Source organism: Quercus suber, unplaced genomic scaffold (assembly GCF_002906115.3).
Source record: "Quercus suber isolate HL8 unplaced genomic scaffold, Cork oak 2.0 scaffold_229, whole genome shotgun sequence".
NCBI classification, from domain to species: domain Eukaryota; kingdom Viridiplantae; phylum Streptophyta; class Magnoliopsida; order Fagales; family Fagaceae; genus Quercus; species Quercus suber.
The window spans coordinates 819296-836984 of record NW_027069687.1 but is presented as its reverse complement, the minus strand read 5'-3'; the positions used below and the strand labels follow the sequence as shown (position 1 = coordinate 836984).

Genomic DNA, 17689 nt, shown 5'->3' with positions numbered 1-17689 from the left:
TGTTCAGTATTATTTTCTTTCAGTCATACATCATTCTAGTTTCAAACGTGCTTGAGCACTTATTTTGGACAGAATTTACCGAAAAACAAGTTTAGAGAAAAGCTCTTTCCACCATTATGTGAAGACATGGTCTATATTCTATTACTCATCCATTTAATAATCATGTGATTTTTTAAAATGATTTTATAACTTATGTGAGTAAAATATATATGAATGATGATATGAATTGTCATGTAATTGGTCTGAGGATTTTCTTAAATCTAGTTTGAAAGAAAATTTTATTTTTATTATTTTTGTCAACAAAAGTGGATAGTTTATTTCTTTCTTTTTTTTTTTTTTTCTTTTTTTGGTAGTAAAAATAATGGTTATGAGGGGATAGTCACCCCTTAACCGCCTAGGGGCGATATCTCATTTTTATGAAGTATAAGAAGCATTACCACTTCGCTAGAGGGGAAAGGTTTCGAACTCAAGACATATGGCTTATTGGCCTAAGTCCCAGCTACTAGTCCTCTCTCAACAGTGGTGAAAGCGAATAGTTTCATAAACTATCTCTCAAATTTATGACACCATCAATTTTTAAAGATGCATATGAGGTATAAGATTTAATTGCTTAGTTATGATGTAATAGCAAATACTTTTGTAGTTTTAAATACTAACTATAGGAGGCCGTAATTTTGTTTGATTGTTGGTTTGAAACGTCTTTTTTAAAATAATAAAAATTATTATTATTTAAATTTCGCAACTTCTTTGAGAACTATGAGTTTCTAATAGAAAATAGTAATCCATTGCAAAATAGTTGGAGAAAAAAATAGATGAATATGATAAAACTTACAAGCTATTGTAGGAAAGGAGAATTTGAAATTTGAACCATAAATATTACGGATACTTAGAGAGGTACAAATCAATTAAGTTAAAATATTACTGTATCTCAAAAATAAAAATAAATAAAAGTTACAATATTATTGGTTAAATGTTATAGTATAAGTGTTCAATTTATAGCATCCGTTTTATGATAATTGTTATTTATCATCGGGCCTAGATCTTAATTTATTTTTTGTGTAAGTGGGGATCTTAGTTCTTTTACACAACAAACTTTATTAATTATGCTAACTAAAACCTATCCAATTACTTTTTTTTTTTGGACTTTTTTATATTTTGTGATTCTATGGGCTTTCTATAGCCCATTCTTGTAGTGAGTTTGTTTTTTACGGTTTATATTGTGTGCTGACACTTTTTTATTATTTTCCTTTTCGGGTGCGTTAGTCTAATCTAATCCCTGTTTATGAAAAAAAGAAACATAATTTGTAATTTTTTAAAAATGAAATAAATCAAATATGTGTCGACTGACTATCTACCTGTAATATATATAAATATATATATAATTATATATATTAATTAGAAGGCTGTCTACTTGTACTTTCCTCTTGATGTGTCATGTGTGCACCGAGTCTGGGCATCCTCAGTCCTCACACACTCACTGCAAGCCTCTAAAGACAAACCGTCAAAGCCCTCCACCTTGTAAAAGAAAAAACTCAATTGGAAATAACTTTTAGCTGTTCTTATAAATTGGTAAAAACCAACTTTTAGCTGTTCTTATAAATTGGTAAAAACTAAAGGTGTAATACAGAAGTTACAAATTATTTTATAATATTTTTATAAAATATTGATATAGTTAATTTTTTATTAATTTTTTAATTTAAGCTTATTATTAATATCTTTTTATTTATTTATTAGTAATCACTCGCTATATTAATAATTTATAAATTTTTTTGTAATATAATTTGTATCTCTAATATTACTCAAAACTAAAAACAGCTATAATTTGGACTAGTCTCACTTCAATTATATTTAATAAACAGCACATTCACTAGAAGCCTTTCATCCGCATTTTCTTTTCTTTTCTTTTTTTTTTTCGTTTAACTTCTTGTATGTGAACTATGAATTTTTGTTGCGACTCTAATCTCATCGTTAAAAGAAAAAAAAAAAATTTAAAAACACTTTATTGGCAAAGATGTGGCAAACAATATCTCAATGCAATAATATCTTAATGGTGGTGTGTGGCTGTTATAACAAATTGGGCAATGCGTTCCTCAATAATGCATTTAATGATGGTAAACGCGTTCAGGATTGATGGGATTTTGTAGTAATAAATGTCATCAAAGGGCAGGTAATAATGAAAATTATGAAATTTTGGCATCTTCCTTGATTGCTAAAATTAATACAACAATAACCTATAATTTATGATACTCCAAAATAAACAAAATGGTAATTCCAGTTTTTTTAAAGCTGTCTTATCAAATTTTTACTTGCCCTGCAAGCTACTTCACATCTTTGTCTACTCTAAACTTTGAACATAAATATAATATTTTTTTGGTAAATGAACATAAATATAGTAAATGTCACTTAGGTGTTCACATTAAATATGTTTATCCAAAGAAAGAAAAGGTCATCACATGTTCACATTTAACCTTTCTCTTTTCAAGAAAACTACTGGATTAAATATCATTTTCTCACTTTGCAAAACTATTGGCATCATTTACTTTTTAAAACAAATCAATATATATTGCCATTATGTAAAAGGTTAAGAAACAGTAGCAAACATTTTCACGTTATGTTGTTAGGAGACCATGGTAATCGGTAATCTAATCCAATGAAAAAAAAGATATTTTTTTAAAAATATAAAAGTGTTGAAAACAATTGGATTTTGCAAGAAAATTGCCTCAATAGGAAGTGAACTCCCATGTTAAAAAGAAAATGTATAATTTGCTATGAATAAAATCACAATTATTTGATTATGGGTGAAGCTCTGTTTCCATACTCGAGAGCATTATACGAGATACAAAAATGATACATAACTTTTCACATGTTTTGTCCAATAACCATTCACATGTTATGTTCATGTCACTGAAATGATACATGACTTTCACATGTTACGTTTGATGACCTATCACATGTTATGTATGTGTCATAGACACTGAGTTTTGCCCATACTAAAAAGAAAAATCTATATTTTGCTATGAATAAAATCGTAAATATTTAATTATATGTATGTTGAGGTTCAAAATAATTAAATAGCCACAAATAGGCCCAAGAGAGATGGAAAAAGACTTTGGGCCCATTTCACACAAAAAAAGAGAGAAATAATAAAGGGTGGGTTCTCACAATAAAGAAAAGGAAGAAGAAAAGAAAGAAAGGGGAAGAAGCCCAGAGGATCTGATCCAGAGGTCCACAAAAAGAGGTCCAAGAAAACAGATAGAAAAAACAGCAAGCCAAAGGAAGCCCAGAAAGAAGAATTGGGTCGGGACGCCTAGAAGCAGTACCAGAGGCAAAGGATCCCTGGACGCATGAAGTGAAACTAAAGTAGATTTGAAGAGAGAAAAGAGACAAAAGGCATGCGGACCTTATGACCTAGGCACACAGTGGAAGTACAAAGCAAAAATGCAGAGCTTTGGTTCCAACCATTTGAAGAAAGAGACAAGGAAAGGTACAACTGGGAAAGCTGGAGCAAAAGCCAAAAGGCCTCAGGTCAGCCAATGGGAAAATCTGGAAATGGGAAGCTGGCTAGGAGACTTTCATCTGGTCGCAACAAAAAGAAAGAAACTATGAAGAAAAGGGAAACGACATGATCCTGAAGCAACCAGGCACGGAACAGACTTCAAGGGGCAAAAAGGAGAAATCGGTAGTACCCCGGGAGCCCGAAGCTGTGCTATAAAAAGAGGGGAAGGAAAAAGGATAGGGCATCGAGTTCTAGACGATTAGATCATTTGTTAAGGCATTTAAAATTTGTTTTTCGAAAGTCTCACAAAATTGTAGAAGAGGCTCTGTAAAACTGAAGAGAAAACAGAGGAATTTGTTCCCAGTATCCCAGAGGCAGCCACTACAGTACACGCTCGGATTCAACGAATTCAGATTTTGCAAGTCTTTGAAACTTGAATGGCTATCAAAGTCTGTAATTTTTGAACTCATTTGAACCTTGCATCATGTCTTAGTGAGCTTTGTAATCACAATTAAAAGAAACTAATGAAACACACCTCACTAATTAGAGGATCCCTAACGTGTTCTTTGCATTATATTTCATTTATTATGCATTTCCTTTACTGTTAAAATGTCATTCAATACGAATACTCTTTTTTGTTAGTTGTTTGTATTGTAGGAAGTTTGTTCTGTGCGCCAATCTATTCTTAAAACAGTTTCATCCGCATTTTCATTTTTTTTTTTTTTCGTTTAACTTCTTGTATGTGAACTATAAATTTTTGTTGCGACTCTAATCTCATTGTTAAAAGAAAAAAAAAAAATTTAAAAACACTTTATTGGCAAAGATGTGGCAAACAATATCTCAATGCAATAATATCTTAATGGTGGTGTGTGGCTGTTATAACAAATTGGGCAATGCGTTCCTCAATAATGCATTTAATGATGGTAAACGCGTTCAGGATTGATGGGATTTTGTAGTAATAAATGTCATCAAAGGGCAGGTAATAATGAAAATTATGAAATTTTGGCATCTTCCTTGATTGCTAAAATTAATACAACAATAACCTATAATTTATGATACTCCAAAATAAACAAAATGGTAATTCCAGTTTTTTTAAAGCTGTCTTATCAAATTTTTACTTGCCCTGCAAGCTACTTCACATCTTTGTCTACTCTAAACTTTGAACATAAATATAATATTTTTTTGGTAAATGAACATAAATATAGTAAATGTCACTTAGGTGTTCACATTAAATATGTTTATCCAAAGAAAGAAAAGGTCATCACATGTTCACATTTAACCTTTCTCTTTTCAAGAAAACTACTGGATTAAATATCATTTTCTCACTTTGCAAAACTATTGGCATCATTTACTTTTTAAAACAAATCAATATATATTGCCATTATGTAAAAGGTTAAGAAACAGTAGCAAACATTTTCACGTTATGTTGTTAGGAGACCATGGTAATCGGTAATCTAATCCAATGAAAAAAAAAGACATTTTTTTTAAAATATAAAAGTGTTGAAAACAATTGGATTTTGCAAGAAAATTGCCTCGATAGGAAGTGAACTCCCATGTTAAAAAGAAAATGTAGAATTTGCTATGAATAAAATCACAATTATTTGATTATGGGTGAAGCTCTGTTTCCATACTCAAGAGCATTATACGAGATACAAAAATGATACATAACTCTTCACATGTTTTGTCCAATAACCATTCACATGTTATGTTCATGTTACTGAAACGATACATGACTTTCACATGTTACGTTTGATGACCTATCACATGTTATGTATGTGTCATAAACATTGAGTTTTGCCCATACTAAAAAGAAAAATCTATATTTTGCTATGAATAAAATCGTAAATATTTAATTATATGTAAAGTGTCGATCTAGTGTTTCAATGTATTGGACGAGACACGAAAACAACACATAACCTTTTATGCCTCTTGTCTATGTCACAAAATACTAAACACAATGCAAAATCTTTAGAAGATAATAATTGCAATAAATTTCATATAAGAATTAACATTTCTATATATAAATTGAAGGATAAGAATAGATAAGATCCATTAAATGCAATTCTCTAAACCCCAAACAAATGAATAACTTAAAACAAAGAGAAAAGTTAATTTATGAAATATTTTTAAAAACAATTAATGAGAAAAATAAAACAGTAACTAAATTTTCTAACAACTTTTTATATTTCCATAAAAGTAGTATTAAAAGTTAAAATTTTCTTAAAATAGTTCATTAACAAATGCATTGATGTGCAAGCATCAAGAATCATCTAATAATTTTATAATTTTCTTCTAGTAACTATGTTTCTAATTTAATTTCCAATCACACCCTAAAAAAGTTCAAATCTTGGAGACCGAGAATAAAACAAAACAAGGCTAGTTTGGTAAATCCACCTCCACAATCCCCCAATTGGTCCTGGGTTGGCGACCACCACCACCGCCGTGACTGGCTAGCAGCTCCTTTTATGCCACGTGCCACGTGGACACCCTAATCAAAGATGACGTGTCACTCTCAAACCATAGCCTCCATATAAATACTCTTCTCTCCTCAATCCCTCTTTTTTCATTCTCATCCATTTCTCACTCTCTCTCTCTTTCTCTTTCTCTCTCTTCACTTTCTGTTTTCTCTCTTAACCGATTCAGACTCAATAGACACAAACAAACAAAATATTCGGATCCTCTCCGGCTCGGACCGGCCGGACCTAGTTCCTGATTTAGGGTTTCTTTCTGGAACGTGGTTTCGAAGATCCGGTTCGCTTGGCTCGAGATCCGGGCCAAGCACTCAACTACCGGATTCGCCTCCAGATTCACTACAGGTTCACTCTCTTCCTGTTTGGTTTCTAGGCAAACACGGAATCAACTATTGAAATCTTAGATTTCCTTTTTCGTTTCTAACTTCTTAGAAAACACTGATACTATTTTTTTTTTTATATATATATATATATATTAGGATTTAGAATAAGTGCAAAAAAATTGTGTATATATATATATATATTTTTTTTTTTGGTTTTTATTTTGTTGATCAGATTGTGTTTAGGATTTGGTTAGTGTGAATGGCGTCGAGTGAGGGGTTTCTGACGGAAGAACAGAGGCAAAAGTTGAAGATAGCGAGTCAAAATGTGGAGAGTTTGGGTTTTTCTTCTTCGCCGAAATCACCAACGTATTTGCTTTCGGAATACAGCATAAAAGCTCCTCCTGCCAGTGGCGGTGGCGGCAAGGCTGCCAGTGCTGGGATTGCCGTGAAGCACGTGCGCCGGTCACATTCGGGGAAGTGTGTGCGGGTGAAGAAGGGTGAGTGTTCCCCATGAATTTGATGAAATAGGTTATATTTTGTATTGTATTAATGCGATATTGACATGTTGTGTGCTAGGATGATTAAGAGTTTTAGTGTTTCAATCACTTCACGAATAGCTTTTTCTATGTGCCTTAGGTTCATTGGTTGGTTTCTCCTAACTTGATGGAGTGATTTAAGGAATAGAAACGATGTTTTTTTTGGTTCTTTATGTGCTTTATTGGGTTATAATGTTTTGGTCTTTTGTGTATGATTACTGCACTTTAATTTGTGGCTTATTGACCAAGTTAATTATGGAATAGACAGGAGCTTAAATATAATTTTTCACTCGAGCTGGAAATACCCAAGTCAATTTTATGAACATATGATTAGTTTTTTTTTTTTTTTTTTTGGTGGTTTCTGTAGTAATGAGGCTCCTGAATTTTCTACAATTGAATTGTTTAGTTAGGTTGATCACTGGAAGAATTATACATGGTGTTGTTCATCATGGTATGGGATGTGTAACATGTTTCTTAAAAGAAGAAGAGAAATAAGGGGGGAAAGTAAAAAAGAAAAAAAATGGTATATGGGGTGTTTAACATGGAAGCTGGTCTTATATTCTTGGATTATTGGTAGTGGCTGTCTGCTATGTATATGTTAAGCTGCTTTCACTATTGGAAGTAAAAGAGGCTAAAATGAATATTTTCTGTTGTGTGTGTGTGTGTGTGTTCTGTGGGCTGCTGCTTTTTTTGGGTGTTTGAGAAAAAGGGGGGGGGGGGGGGGAGGGGGAGAGGGCGATTGGGGGTTGATCAAAAAGGAGGAACAGTTGAGGTTGGAACTATTTCATGTTGAATTTTTAGATGTTAAATAATGTGTTTTTCATTTGATTGGAAATTAAACGAAGATGATCTTTTTATTAAGATTTGTAGTTCCTGCATGGTGAAAGCATGTGAAAATATGCAATGGTTCTAATATGCTTCATACATCAATTCTTTATCTCTTTAATACTTTCAGATTCAGATTGACCTTTGAAATTAGTTTTCTTATCTTCTTTTAAGAATCTATCATCCACAACCGCAAGAGTATAGATTTGTTCTTATTTTTGTTTCCCTTTTGATTGGTCTTTATATACCCCCCTCCCCACTCTCTTTTTTCTCTCCTTTTGCACTAATGTTGTCTTTGTAACCGCTGAAGATTATTGATTTTCATGGATATTGGTGTAGTCTTGGTAAATTATTACCTGATAGATTTAATAACACTGTCTAGAATGCAGTTGATAGGCATTGTTTGGAAAATTTCTATATATTCTGTGGCCTCCATCAATAGTGACTACAGATTTATAATGTTCTTCTTCATTTGCCACAGCAATCTAACGGCTAGTTAAGGGTGGCTTCAACTATCTTTTCTAAAATCTTTTCTAAAACTAAATAATCCCATGTAGAGGTCAAAGCTTAGATTGTTTCAGTTGTTAGAGTTCTATGTTCTCACGATCTATTCTGAATAAATAAGAATCCTGCAACCTGGAAGAAACAAATGAATATTAAAAATCTATAATGTGCCACTGTGTTTCTGATTTCTGACTAGAAATATTCTTTTATGAAGCGGCAAAAATGAGGCATGCAGATGTTAGTTTTATTAAAATTTTAAAAATCTGCTATTAGATTTTCCATAACCCTATGATGAGTTTTGACTTCATTATCAAAAAGAAAAAACTGATGGTAGTCATATTTTACATTATTCTTGGGGGGTGATTGTCGATTTTCCATAACCCTATGATTGTCGATTGTCTTCTTTCTTCTTTTTCGGCCAGTTTTAGATGGATGTTAGTCAAGGTAGCTGAGTGATTTACCTTATGTTTACTTGTCATACTTTAGTTATTTCAGTGCAAGTATCTGATGATATTAGTGGTTTTTCAAAGCACCTCTTCTTGTATAATAATCAGCTGCTCTTCTCTTTAACTGATACGTGCAGATGGTGCTGGTGGTAAGGGTACATGGGGAAAACTCCTTGACACTGATGGTGAATCTCATCTTGATCGGAATGATCCAAATTATGACAGTGGCGAGGTATTAGAAGTTCTTAATTTTTGTGTATTAATTAGGTATATTTTATCAGGATTTAGGAGTACTAAATAGCACTTGTGCTAGTTGCAGTTTGACTTTGTACTGTAATGAGATATATCAATACTTGTAGTTAATGTTAATCTGGAGATCAGTGCCTCCGTTTTTTTTTTTTTTTTTTTGGGGGGCGGGCCTGGTGGACTGACTGCCAACCACCTCTCCTTGACTACACAAAAGTTTCTTGTTCACTGGGTATAAATTTTTGTAACGTTAATGTTGTTGTTGTCATCCTCCTATCCCTGTTGAATGTGATTCTTTTATCCTTGCTTTCAACAGGAACCCTATCAACTTGTTGGAACATCTGTTTCAGACCCCTTAGATGATTACAAGAAAGCTGTTGCCTCTCTCATAGAGGAATATTTTAGCAATGGAGATGTAGAATTGGCAGCTTCTGACCTCAGAGAACAAGGGTCAAGTGGATATCTTCCTTACTTTATTAAGCGGCTTGTTTCAATGGCCATGGACAGGCATGATAAAGAGAAAGAAATGGCTTCAGTTCTGCTTTCAGCTTTGTATGCTGATGTCATCAGTCCTGACCAGATACAGGATGGATTTTTTATGCTTCTTGAATCTGCTGATGACCTTGCTGTGGACATCCTTGATGCAGTTGATATCCTTGCCTTGTTCCTAGCGCGTGCTGTGGTTGATGACATTATTCCTCCAGCTTTCCTGAATCGGGCAAAGAAAGGACTCCCAGAATCTTCCAAGGGAGTTCAGGCTATCCAAATTGCTGACAAGAGCTATCTCTCAGCTCCACACCATGCAGAACTTGTGGAGAGGAAGTGGGGTGGTAGCACTCATATCACTGTTGAGGAAGTGAAGAAAAAGATTGCCGATCTGCTGAGGGAATATGTGGAGAGTGGAGATACTATCGAGGCATGTAGGTGCATAAGGGAGTTAGGGGTTTCATTCTTCCATCATGAGGTTGTGAAGAGGGCTTTGGTACTTGCTATGGAGATTCGTACAGCAGAACCCCTTATATTTAAGCTATTAAAAGAAGCAGCTGAGGAAGGCCTGATTAGTTCTAGTCAAATGGTAAAGGGTTTCTCTCGTTTGGCAGATAGCCTTGATGACCTTGCCCTTGACATTCCATCAGCAAAAACTTTGTTCCAATCACTTGTCCCCAAGGCAATATCTGAAGGATGGCTTGATGCTTCATTTGCAAAGCCCTCAGGTGAAGACGGGGTGGTGCCAGATGATACGAAGGTGAGGCGGTTTAAGGAAGAGTGTGTGACAATAATTCATGAATATTTCCTGTCAGATGACATTCCCGAACTCATCCAGAGCCTTGTGGATCTTGGAGTGCCAGAGTATAACCCAATTTTTTTGAAGAAGCTCATCACCCTTGCTATGGATAGGAAGAACAGAGAAAAAGAAATGGCGTCTGTTTTGCTGTCCTCTCTTCATAGCGAGATATTCTCAAGTGACGATATAGCGAATGGTTTTCTCTTGCTTTTGGAATCTGCAGAAGATACAGCACTGGATATTCTGGATGCTTCTAATGAGCTCGCGCTTTTTCTGGCTAGGGCAGTGATTGATGACGTCTTGGTTCCTCATAATTTAGAAGAGATGAGCTGCAAGTTACCGCCAGATTCCAGTGGGAGTGAGACTTTGCGAATGGCCCGGGCACTCCTTTCTGCACGACATGCTGGTGAGAGGATCTTGAGGTGTTGGGGAGGTGGGACTGGCTGGGCTGTGGAGGATGCAAAGGACAAGATTTTAAAGCTTCTGGAGGAATATGAAAGTGGGGGTGTTGTGGGTGAAGCCTGCCAGTGTATTCGGGATCTCGGCATGCCTTTCTTTAACCACGAGGTGGTGAAGAAGGCATTGGTTATGGCTATGGAGAAGAAGAATGATAGGATTCTGGATCTGCTGCAGGAATGTTTTACTGAAGGGCTGATCACTATCAACCAGATGACAAAAGGCTTCACTCGGATCAAGGATGGGCTTGATGATCTAGCTCTTGACATCCCGAATGCCGAGGAGAAATTCAATTTTTATCTAGAGCATGCCCAGAAGAAGGGGTGGCTCCTACCATCCTTTGGTTCATCAGCACCGGACGCCTCGCTAACTCAAGCTGCAGCTTCTTGAGAATAACATGTATTTTCACTTGTTTTTCTCTTGTATGTGCTTTTTTTTTTTTTTTTTTTTTTTTTTTTTTTTTTTTTTTTTTTTTTTTTTTTTTTTTTTTTTTTCTTAATCTGTATTTTCATGTTTAACAATGGATTTAGTTGGATGAATTACGTATTGTTTATCGTGGCCAACTCAAGCTGGATTTGTTGAGCTGCTGCTATAGAAGAGACTCATAGGAGTAATAATATACTGTAAATTTACAAAATTTGAAACATGAACAGGTGGGGATTGAGGAACAAGCAATGTCATTACTCATTAGGGGCCATGGCAAGGTCAAGACTCTGACTGTACCAGCTTTTCTCCTTGGCGCATGATTAGCTTTGTCTGCTATCATGTGCGTGAGTCTTCCCGGGCTGCATCGTGAGCTCTAGCTCCATCGTCAGCCATTACCTACCCTTCAAAGGTCTTCTTGGCTCCTTAGTGAGCTATCATCTGCCCTGTTAGTGGGCTGTCCCTGCCCCTTGTGGGTATCAATATAATCATAACCCGTTTCAAAAATCTTGTCGATTCTCTGCCGTCTTCTTTGTCCGTGAATTAATTTCGGCAAGCTATGATTCTCCTTACATGGAATTGTCGTGGCCTAGCTCAAGCTGAGTCGAAAAGATCTCTCAAAGCCATTGTAAATAAGGTATGTCCTTATTTGCTATTTTTGTCTGAAGTTAAAATTAGTTCAAATAGAGTCAAATCTCTCCTTTATTCATTGGGTTTCTATAAGTTAGAATGTGTTGAACCAAGAGGTCTAAAAGGAGGCATCATTTTGGGATGGAAAAATGGTGTAGATGAGGAAATTGTGATGTCAAACGATAACATGATAAATGCCCTTGTATTCTCGGACCCAATAAACGAACCATGGTTGTTGTCAATGATCTATGGGCCAAGCGCAAGGTTAGGGAAACAAGCCTTTTTGGAAGATCTTCAAAAGGTTGGTGAGTCATTTGCAGGGGCATGGATGTGTATGGGAGATTTTAACAACATGTTGGGGCCAAGTGATAAGAAAGGTGGGAAACCAATATCTTCATCTTCTACTGGGGGATTAAAAGGATTGGTAGATTCTGCGGGATTAATTGATGTAAAATTTGTCGGGGCACCTTACACCTGGTCCAACGAATGCCTAGGCCTTGCCAACATAAAAGACTTGACAGAGCTCTAGTTAATACTAGGTGGACTAAAATTTTCCCAAGAGGGCTGTTGAAGCACTTTCCTTCGAATTCCTCTGACCATATCCCAATTGTTCTTTTCACTGGAGAACAGGGTAGCAGACCAAGACCATTCAAATCTGAAGAAATATGGACAAGGGAGGAGGCAAGTAAACTTGTGGTGGAGAATGCTTGGAGGCTCAACTTCCCTGGCTCCCCAATGTTTAGATTATGCAAGAAGATCAAATAAGCTAATCTAGAGCTAAAACAATGGAATAGATCCTGCTTTGGCAATGTACAATCCAAAATCAAGGAGGCATGGAAGAATTTAGACCAAATTCAAAGTTTAGACCCAAATCCACAAAACTTGGAAAAGGAAGCAAATTTGTGTATGGAAATCCAAGAACTGTTGAAAAGGGAGGAAATATTATGGCGTCAAAAATTCATGATCAAATCACTTACAAGCTCCATCCTCAATACAAGATTCTTCTATCTAAGTACAGTGATAAAGCGTAGAAGAAATTCCATTGATTTTATGAAGAAAGAAAATGGAGAATGGATTTCAAGTTGGGAGGAGATTGGTCAATGCTTTCAAACCTTCTTTAATAACATGTTCTCTTCTTCAACCCCAAATATTCCTTATGATCTAATTAATTTAATTCCAAGGTGCATCACTCCAGAAGATAATGAAATGTTGCTAGCCATGCCTTCAATGAAGGAGATCAAACAATAGAATTTTCGATGGATTCTCATAAAGCACCTGGGGCTGACGGAATGTCCTCCCTTTCTTCAAACACTACTGGCACTTGATAAGTGGTGATGTTGTAGATGCAGTTTTAAGCTTCTTCCAAGGTGATCGTATGCTGAGAGAAATAAACCATACCTTTATCACCTCAATCCCCAAGCATGAGAGGGCTGCCATGGTTAACCAATTCAGGCTAATTTCGCTCTGTAATGTGTTATATAAGATAATTTCAAAATTAATAGCAAACAGATTGAGACTAGTCCTCCACAAGATGATATCTCCCTGCAAGCTGCCTTCATTCAAGGTAGAAAAATATAGGATAATAGCATAATAGCCCATGAAATCATTCATGCTATGAGAAAGAAAAAAGGTAAGGAAAAGTGGATGGCAATTAAACTTGATATGGAAAAGGCATATGATAGACTGGAATGACCTTTTATTCTTAATGTCTTAAGAAATTTTGGATTCGATGAGAGATGGATAAATTGGATTTCAGAATACATTTCAACTACCTCTTTTTCTGTACTTATAAATGGCTCCCCATTTGGATTCTTCCAACCACAAAGAGCTCTAAGACAAGGGGATCTTCTTTTCCCATTCTTATTTATTTTAGCAGAAGTGCTATCCAAACTCTTGCAAAAAGCTGAAGAGATTAATAAGCTAAAAGGTATCAAGCTTGCTAAGGGCTGCCAACCAATATCTCATCTCCAATTTGTAGACGATTTGTTCATCTTTGGGAGGGCAAATGAAGAGAATATAAGGTCCATAAAAGAATGTCTATCCACTTATTCTTCCTGGTTAGGGCAAAAGATAAATACCCACAAATCTACCATGGTTTTCAGCAAAAACCTAACTAGTTGGCATTCTAAACATTTGCTAGCTTGGATCATGGGTTTGAAAATTGAAGGGTTAAAAGGAAAATATTTAGGGCTACCAATGTTGATAGGAAAGACAAATAAAGGTACATTTAAAGAGGTGGTGGAAAGAGTTGAGAAGAAGTACCAAGGTTGAAAAGTTAAGATACTCTCACAGGCTGCTAGAACCTACCTAATTCGCACAATTACCTTAGTCATGCCATCATATGTTATGTCCTCTCTCAGACTCCCAAAAGAAATAGCAAAGAAGCTTGATGCTTTAAATAGGAAATTTTGATGGGGGTTTAAAGGAAAATGGTTCCAGCTGTTGCATCCTAAAGAATTGGGATTCTATTTGCAAACCCAAGTCCATGGGAGGTCTAGGCCTCAGAAAAAGTGAAGATTTCAACTAGGCTCTACTAGCTAGCTTGGAAGGTCCAAAAAAATGAGGATAAACATGGAATCTTTTGCAACCAATGATGTGGTTGCTCTAAGAGGTGGAAGTTTTACCAATACAAGGCCACCTAAACAAGTGTCTTGGATTTGCAAGAGCTTATTTAGTTGTAACAAGCTCATTAAGAAAGGCATGTGCTATAAAGTGGGAGATGGAAGAAGTATTAACATATGGGATGACCCTTGGGTCCCTAAAGAACCAGATTTTAGACCAAAACTCAAGGTTGGGGTGGCTTCAAACAACTTGCTAGTAGCCAAGCTCATCCATCATGACTCAAGACAATGGGATAGGAAATTTTTTTTTTGATTTATTTGAGACTCAATCAACTATAAGGATCCTTAATATTCACATTCCTACCTCCTTAAAGTGTGACACCTTATGTTGGGGATAAAGTCCATCAGGTGAGTTTACTGTAAAATCAGCATATATATTAAAAATGCAACAAAGCAGCACCTCTCTGGGGCCAATGCATGAAGCATATTGGAAGATGTTGTGGAAGAGTAAAATGCATGAGAGGCTTAAGCTTCTTCTCTGGAGAATAGTTTGCAAATCTCTTCCGATCCAAGAGATTCTTAGTAAAAGATTTCCAATTGCTGACATAAGCTGTCCAGTTTGTGGGGAAGAGGTTCAAACTGTTGAACACGTCTTTATACGCTGCCCCATCACAGTTCAAGCTTGGGCCAACTCAGTTTGGCCCTTAAACATGGATGTATTCAAAGATATGAATATTGATCAATGGATAAAGATTATACTAAATCCAAGAGAAATGTTAAAGATCCAAGGCAAGGAAGCAAAGAAGTTTTTTCTTTTTGCAACAGTTCTCTGTGACCAAATTTGGAAGAACAGAAACCAAAAAATGTGGGGAAACCAACCAGTAGACTTAATCAAGCTCTCCATCCAAATAAATAAAGTACTTATTCAACACAAGTGATGATGCCGAAAAAAATCACCAGTGAGCCACATGGTTCTTGCATACTCGAAACAGCACTTGCACAACACAAAAGCTAAAGAACTTAAAAGAAGTACCGGTGTGGTACTGGCTAAATACCCTCCGAAGGTCAAGTTAGAACTTCTCACAACTCTAGAGTGCTAGAGCGGGATCAATTATGCGTACCTTGGTTTGTGAGAGTATTGGAGCTTTTATAGTAGTAGAGGGTTGACCTCTCTTCCTTGGGCTAGAAGTCTTTTCCTTATAGGAATATTCATGAGCGTATATTGTGGAATCCTTTCCTTGTAGGAGACTAACACTAAGCGTGGAATACAAGATATTTCCTTATATACTCAAGCGTGGTGATCAAGACAAACCACTTTAGGGTAGTCAGCTTCGCCTACGCCCTTCAGCTTTATTAGCGTCGGCTACCCATCTTCATTGCCTAAGGTCAACTCGTCGGCTATGCAATGAGCTTCATGGACTTCCTAACATTGTCACTTACTAATGGATCCCGACGGAGGTTTGCTTACCCTCTTTAGCTTGTTCTCATCGGCTTCCTCTTATGCTTACTATCTTTAGCTTACTCTTCAGTTTACTGTCTTTAGCTTACTATCTTCAGCTTAATCTTCAGCTTACTGCCTTCAACTTACTGTGCCCAAGATGCAGCCATCAGGTATGGAGCTGTAGACTTTACAACAAGGTTGTCTCTCATGAGTGAAGCTGACAACCTTGTTATGTCCGTCGCCTATTCCCTTCAGCTTAGTAGTGTCAACTTTCCATTTATGGCAAGTTAACCTCGTCTTCCTAAAGCTGTAGACGTCCTAAAGCTGTTTGATTGCCATTTATGACAAGTGAGGGCGACGGGTCTATTTTGAACGTCGCTTCATGATACTATATTCATGAGTATTCACATTTACAATTTTACCCTTATCAACAAGCAAGCTTGGCAATCGATTCTTGGAGAAAAAGAGAACTCTCCCTCATGGAAGCCTCCTCCTCTTGGATGGATCAAATGTAACTTTGATGCAGCAATGAAGCCTGATAAGGTGGTGATGGCAGTGGTTTGCAGAGATAGCAACAGATCCATAGTAGCAACACAATCTCAGGAAGAATGCCCAAGTGAGTCCTTATGGGCGGAATCTAAAGCAGCTCTCTTAGCAACTAGTTTGGCTTGTAAAGAAGGTTTTGATAGAGTTGTGCTAGAAGGAGATGCCCAATCTGTGATAAAAGCTATCCTAAACTGTTATGACTGGGTTTAATCTTTAAAGGAATAGGTAGTTGTTTGGTCGTATTCGAGATGACCGGTCTCCCAAATAAGAAAATAGAGAGGGAATTTGGATAATAATTCTCTGCCCTTTTATTCATTGTCTTTCACGTTAAATACAAGTCCTAGGAATTCAAATGACAAATAGATAACCATAGATAATCCTATGACTATCCAAATACTAACAGATAATCCTAAAGGGACTCAACTTCTTAGAAACTCAAATACCAATACCAATTCAAATATAACTTTATCTAAATAACCATAATTCAGATATGAATGCAGCAGCAACTCCATAGTCATCCAAATACGAATTCAAATGCAATTCTATCCATCCACGGCAAGAGCTAACAGTGCACCCTTTTCTTCAGACATAACATAAACCCATCTACAACTCCTCAACAGTCCATTAATGCTATTATAGAAGATATCCGTGCGATTCTAAACTCTTTTGTATGTTGGAATGCCTCTTTTGTTTTTAGAGACTCTTTGTAACTCATTCCCTAGCCCAATAGGCATACTTTTGTAATAGATTTGGGTCCCCCCTTTTCTCCGTAGTTTCTGGGTTTGTGGAAGGAGGTGTAGGCTAAATCTCTCCCCTTCCCTTGCTTCTGTTTGTTTCTTTTTTTTTTTTCTTTTTTTGTGTTAATATATTGCCTTATTCAGCAACAAAAAAAAGAAAAAAAAGAAAAAAGAAAAAGAAAAAAAAAAAGAGGTGTCAAGACTCTGACTAAAGAGTCCATTATACCAAGAAACACGATACTCTTGTAGGCTTTAGATTCTAAAACTGTGGGATCTTAAGTTAAATCTTTATAGTAATATTTTTTTCATAATATATCTTTAAAGCAATTAAAATATAACGTAATTAATTTTTTTCTTAGACTTCCATTTATTTTATTGGATGTAAAATTATCACTTACCAGTGGAAATTAATTTAAACTTTACATGTGATACTCACATGAAAATTAAATTTCAATTTACAAAGTCAAATTTTGTAATTGAGGAATGATATCATATATCACATGTTTTTGTTCACATGAATACATGATATTTACATGCCAATTTCCTATCCAATAAAAATGACGAAAATGTAACAAAATATCAAATACCTTGTTTTAAATACACAAAAAGGTTAACAAATGATATAATTGGGTTAGGAATATTTTTAGAAACTTTTTATAAAAAAAGAAAAAAAACTGATTTTTTTTTTTTTTTACAGTTTTTTATATTTCTCATGAAAGTGATATCAAAACTTTCCTAAAATAGTTCATTATCAAATACTCGA

At 35.6% G+C, this 17689-nt stretch overlaps 1 protein-coding gene across 4 annotated transcripts; it reads left to right on the top strand.

The window, feature by feature from the left end:
- Positions 1-6065: 6065 nt before the first annotated feature.
- Positions 6066-11075, top strand: LOC112002108 (MA3 DOMAIN-CONTAINING TRANSLATION REGULATORY FACTOR 1). 4 transcript variants are annotated; one of them, XM_024034261.2, is made up of 4 exons: positions 6066-6312; positions 6545-6787; positions 8739-8833; positions 9164-11075. In XM_024034261.2, exons 2-4 carry the CDS (start codon positions 6550-6552, stop codon positions 10976-10978), a joined length of 2148 nt encoding a protein of 715 aa, XP_023890029.2. In that variant the 5' UTR covers positions 6066-6312; positions 6545-6549; the 3' UTR covers positions 10979-11075. The 4 variants fall into 4 exon arrangements, with proteins under 4 accessions (XP_023890029.2, XP_023890027.2, XP_023890028.2 ...); XM_024034259.2 differs by having other exon boundaries at positions 6534-6787; XM_024034260.2 differs by having other exon boundaries at positions 6523-6787.
- Positions 11076-17689: the final 6614 nt, after the last annotated feature.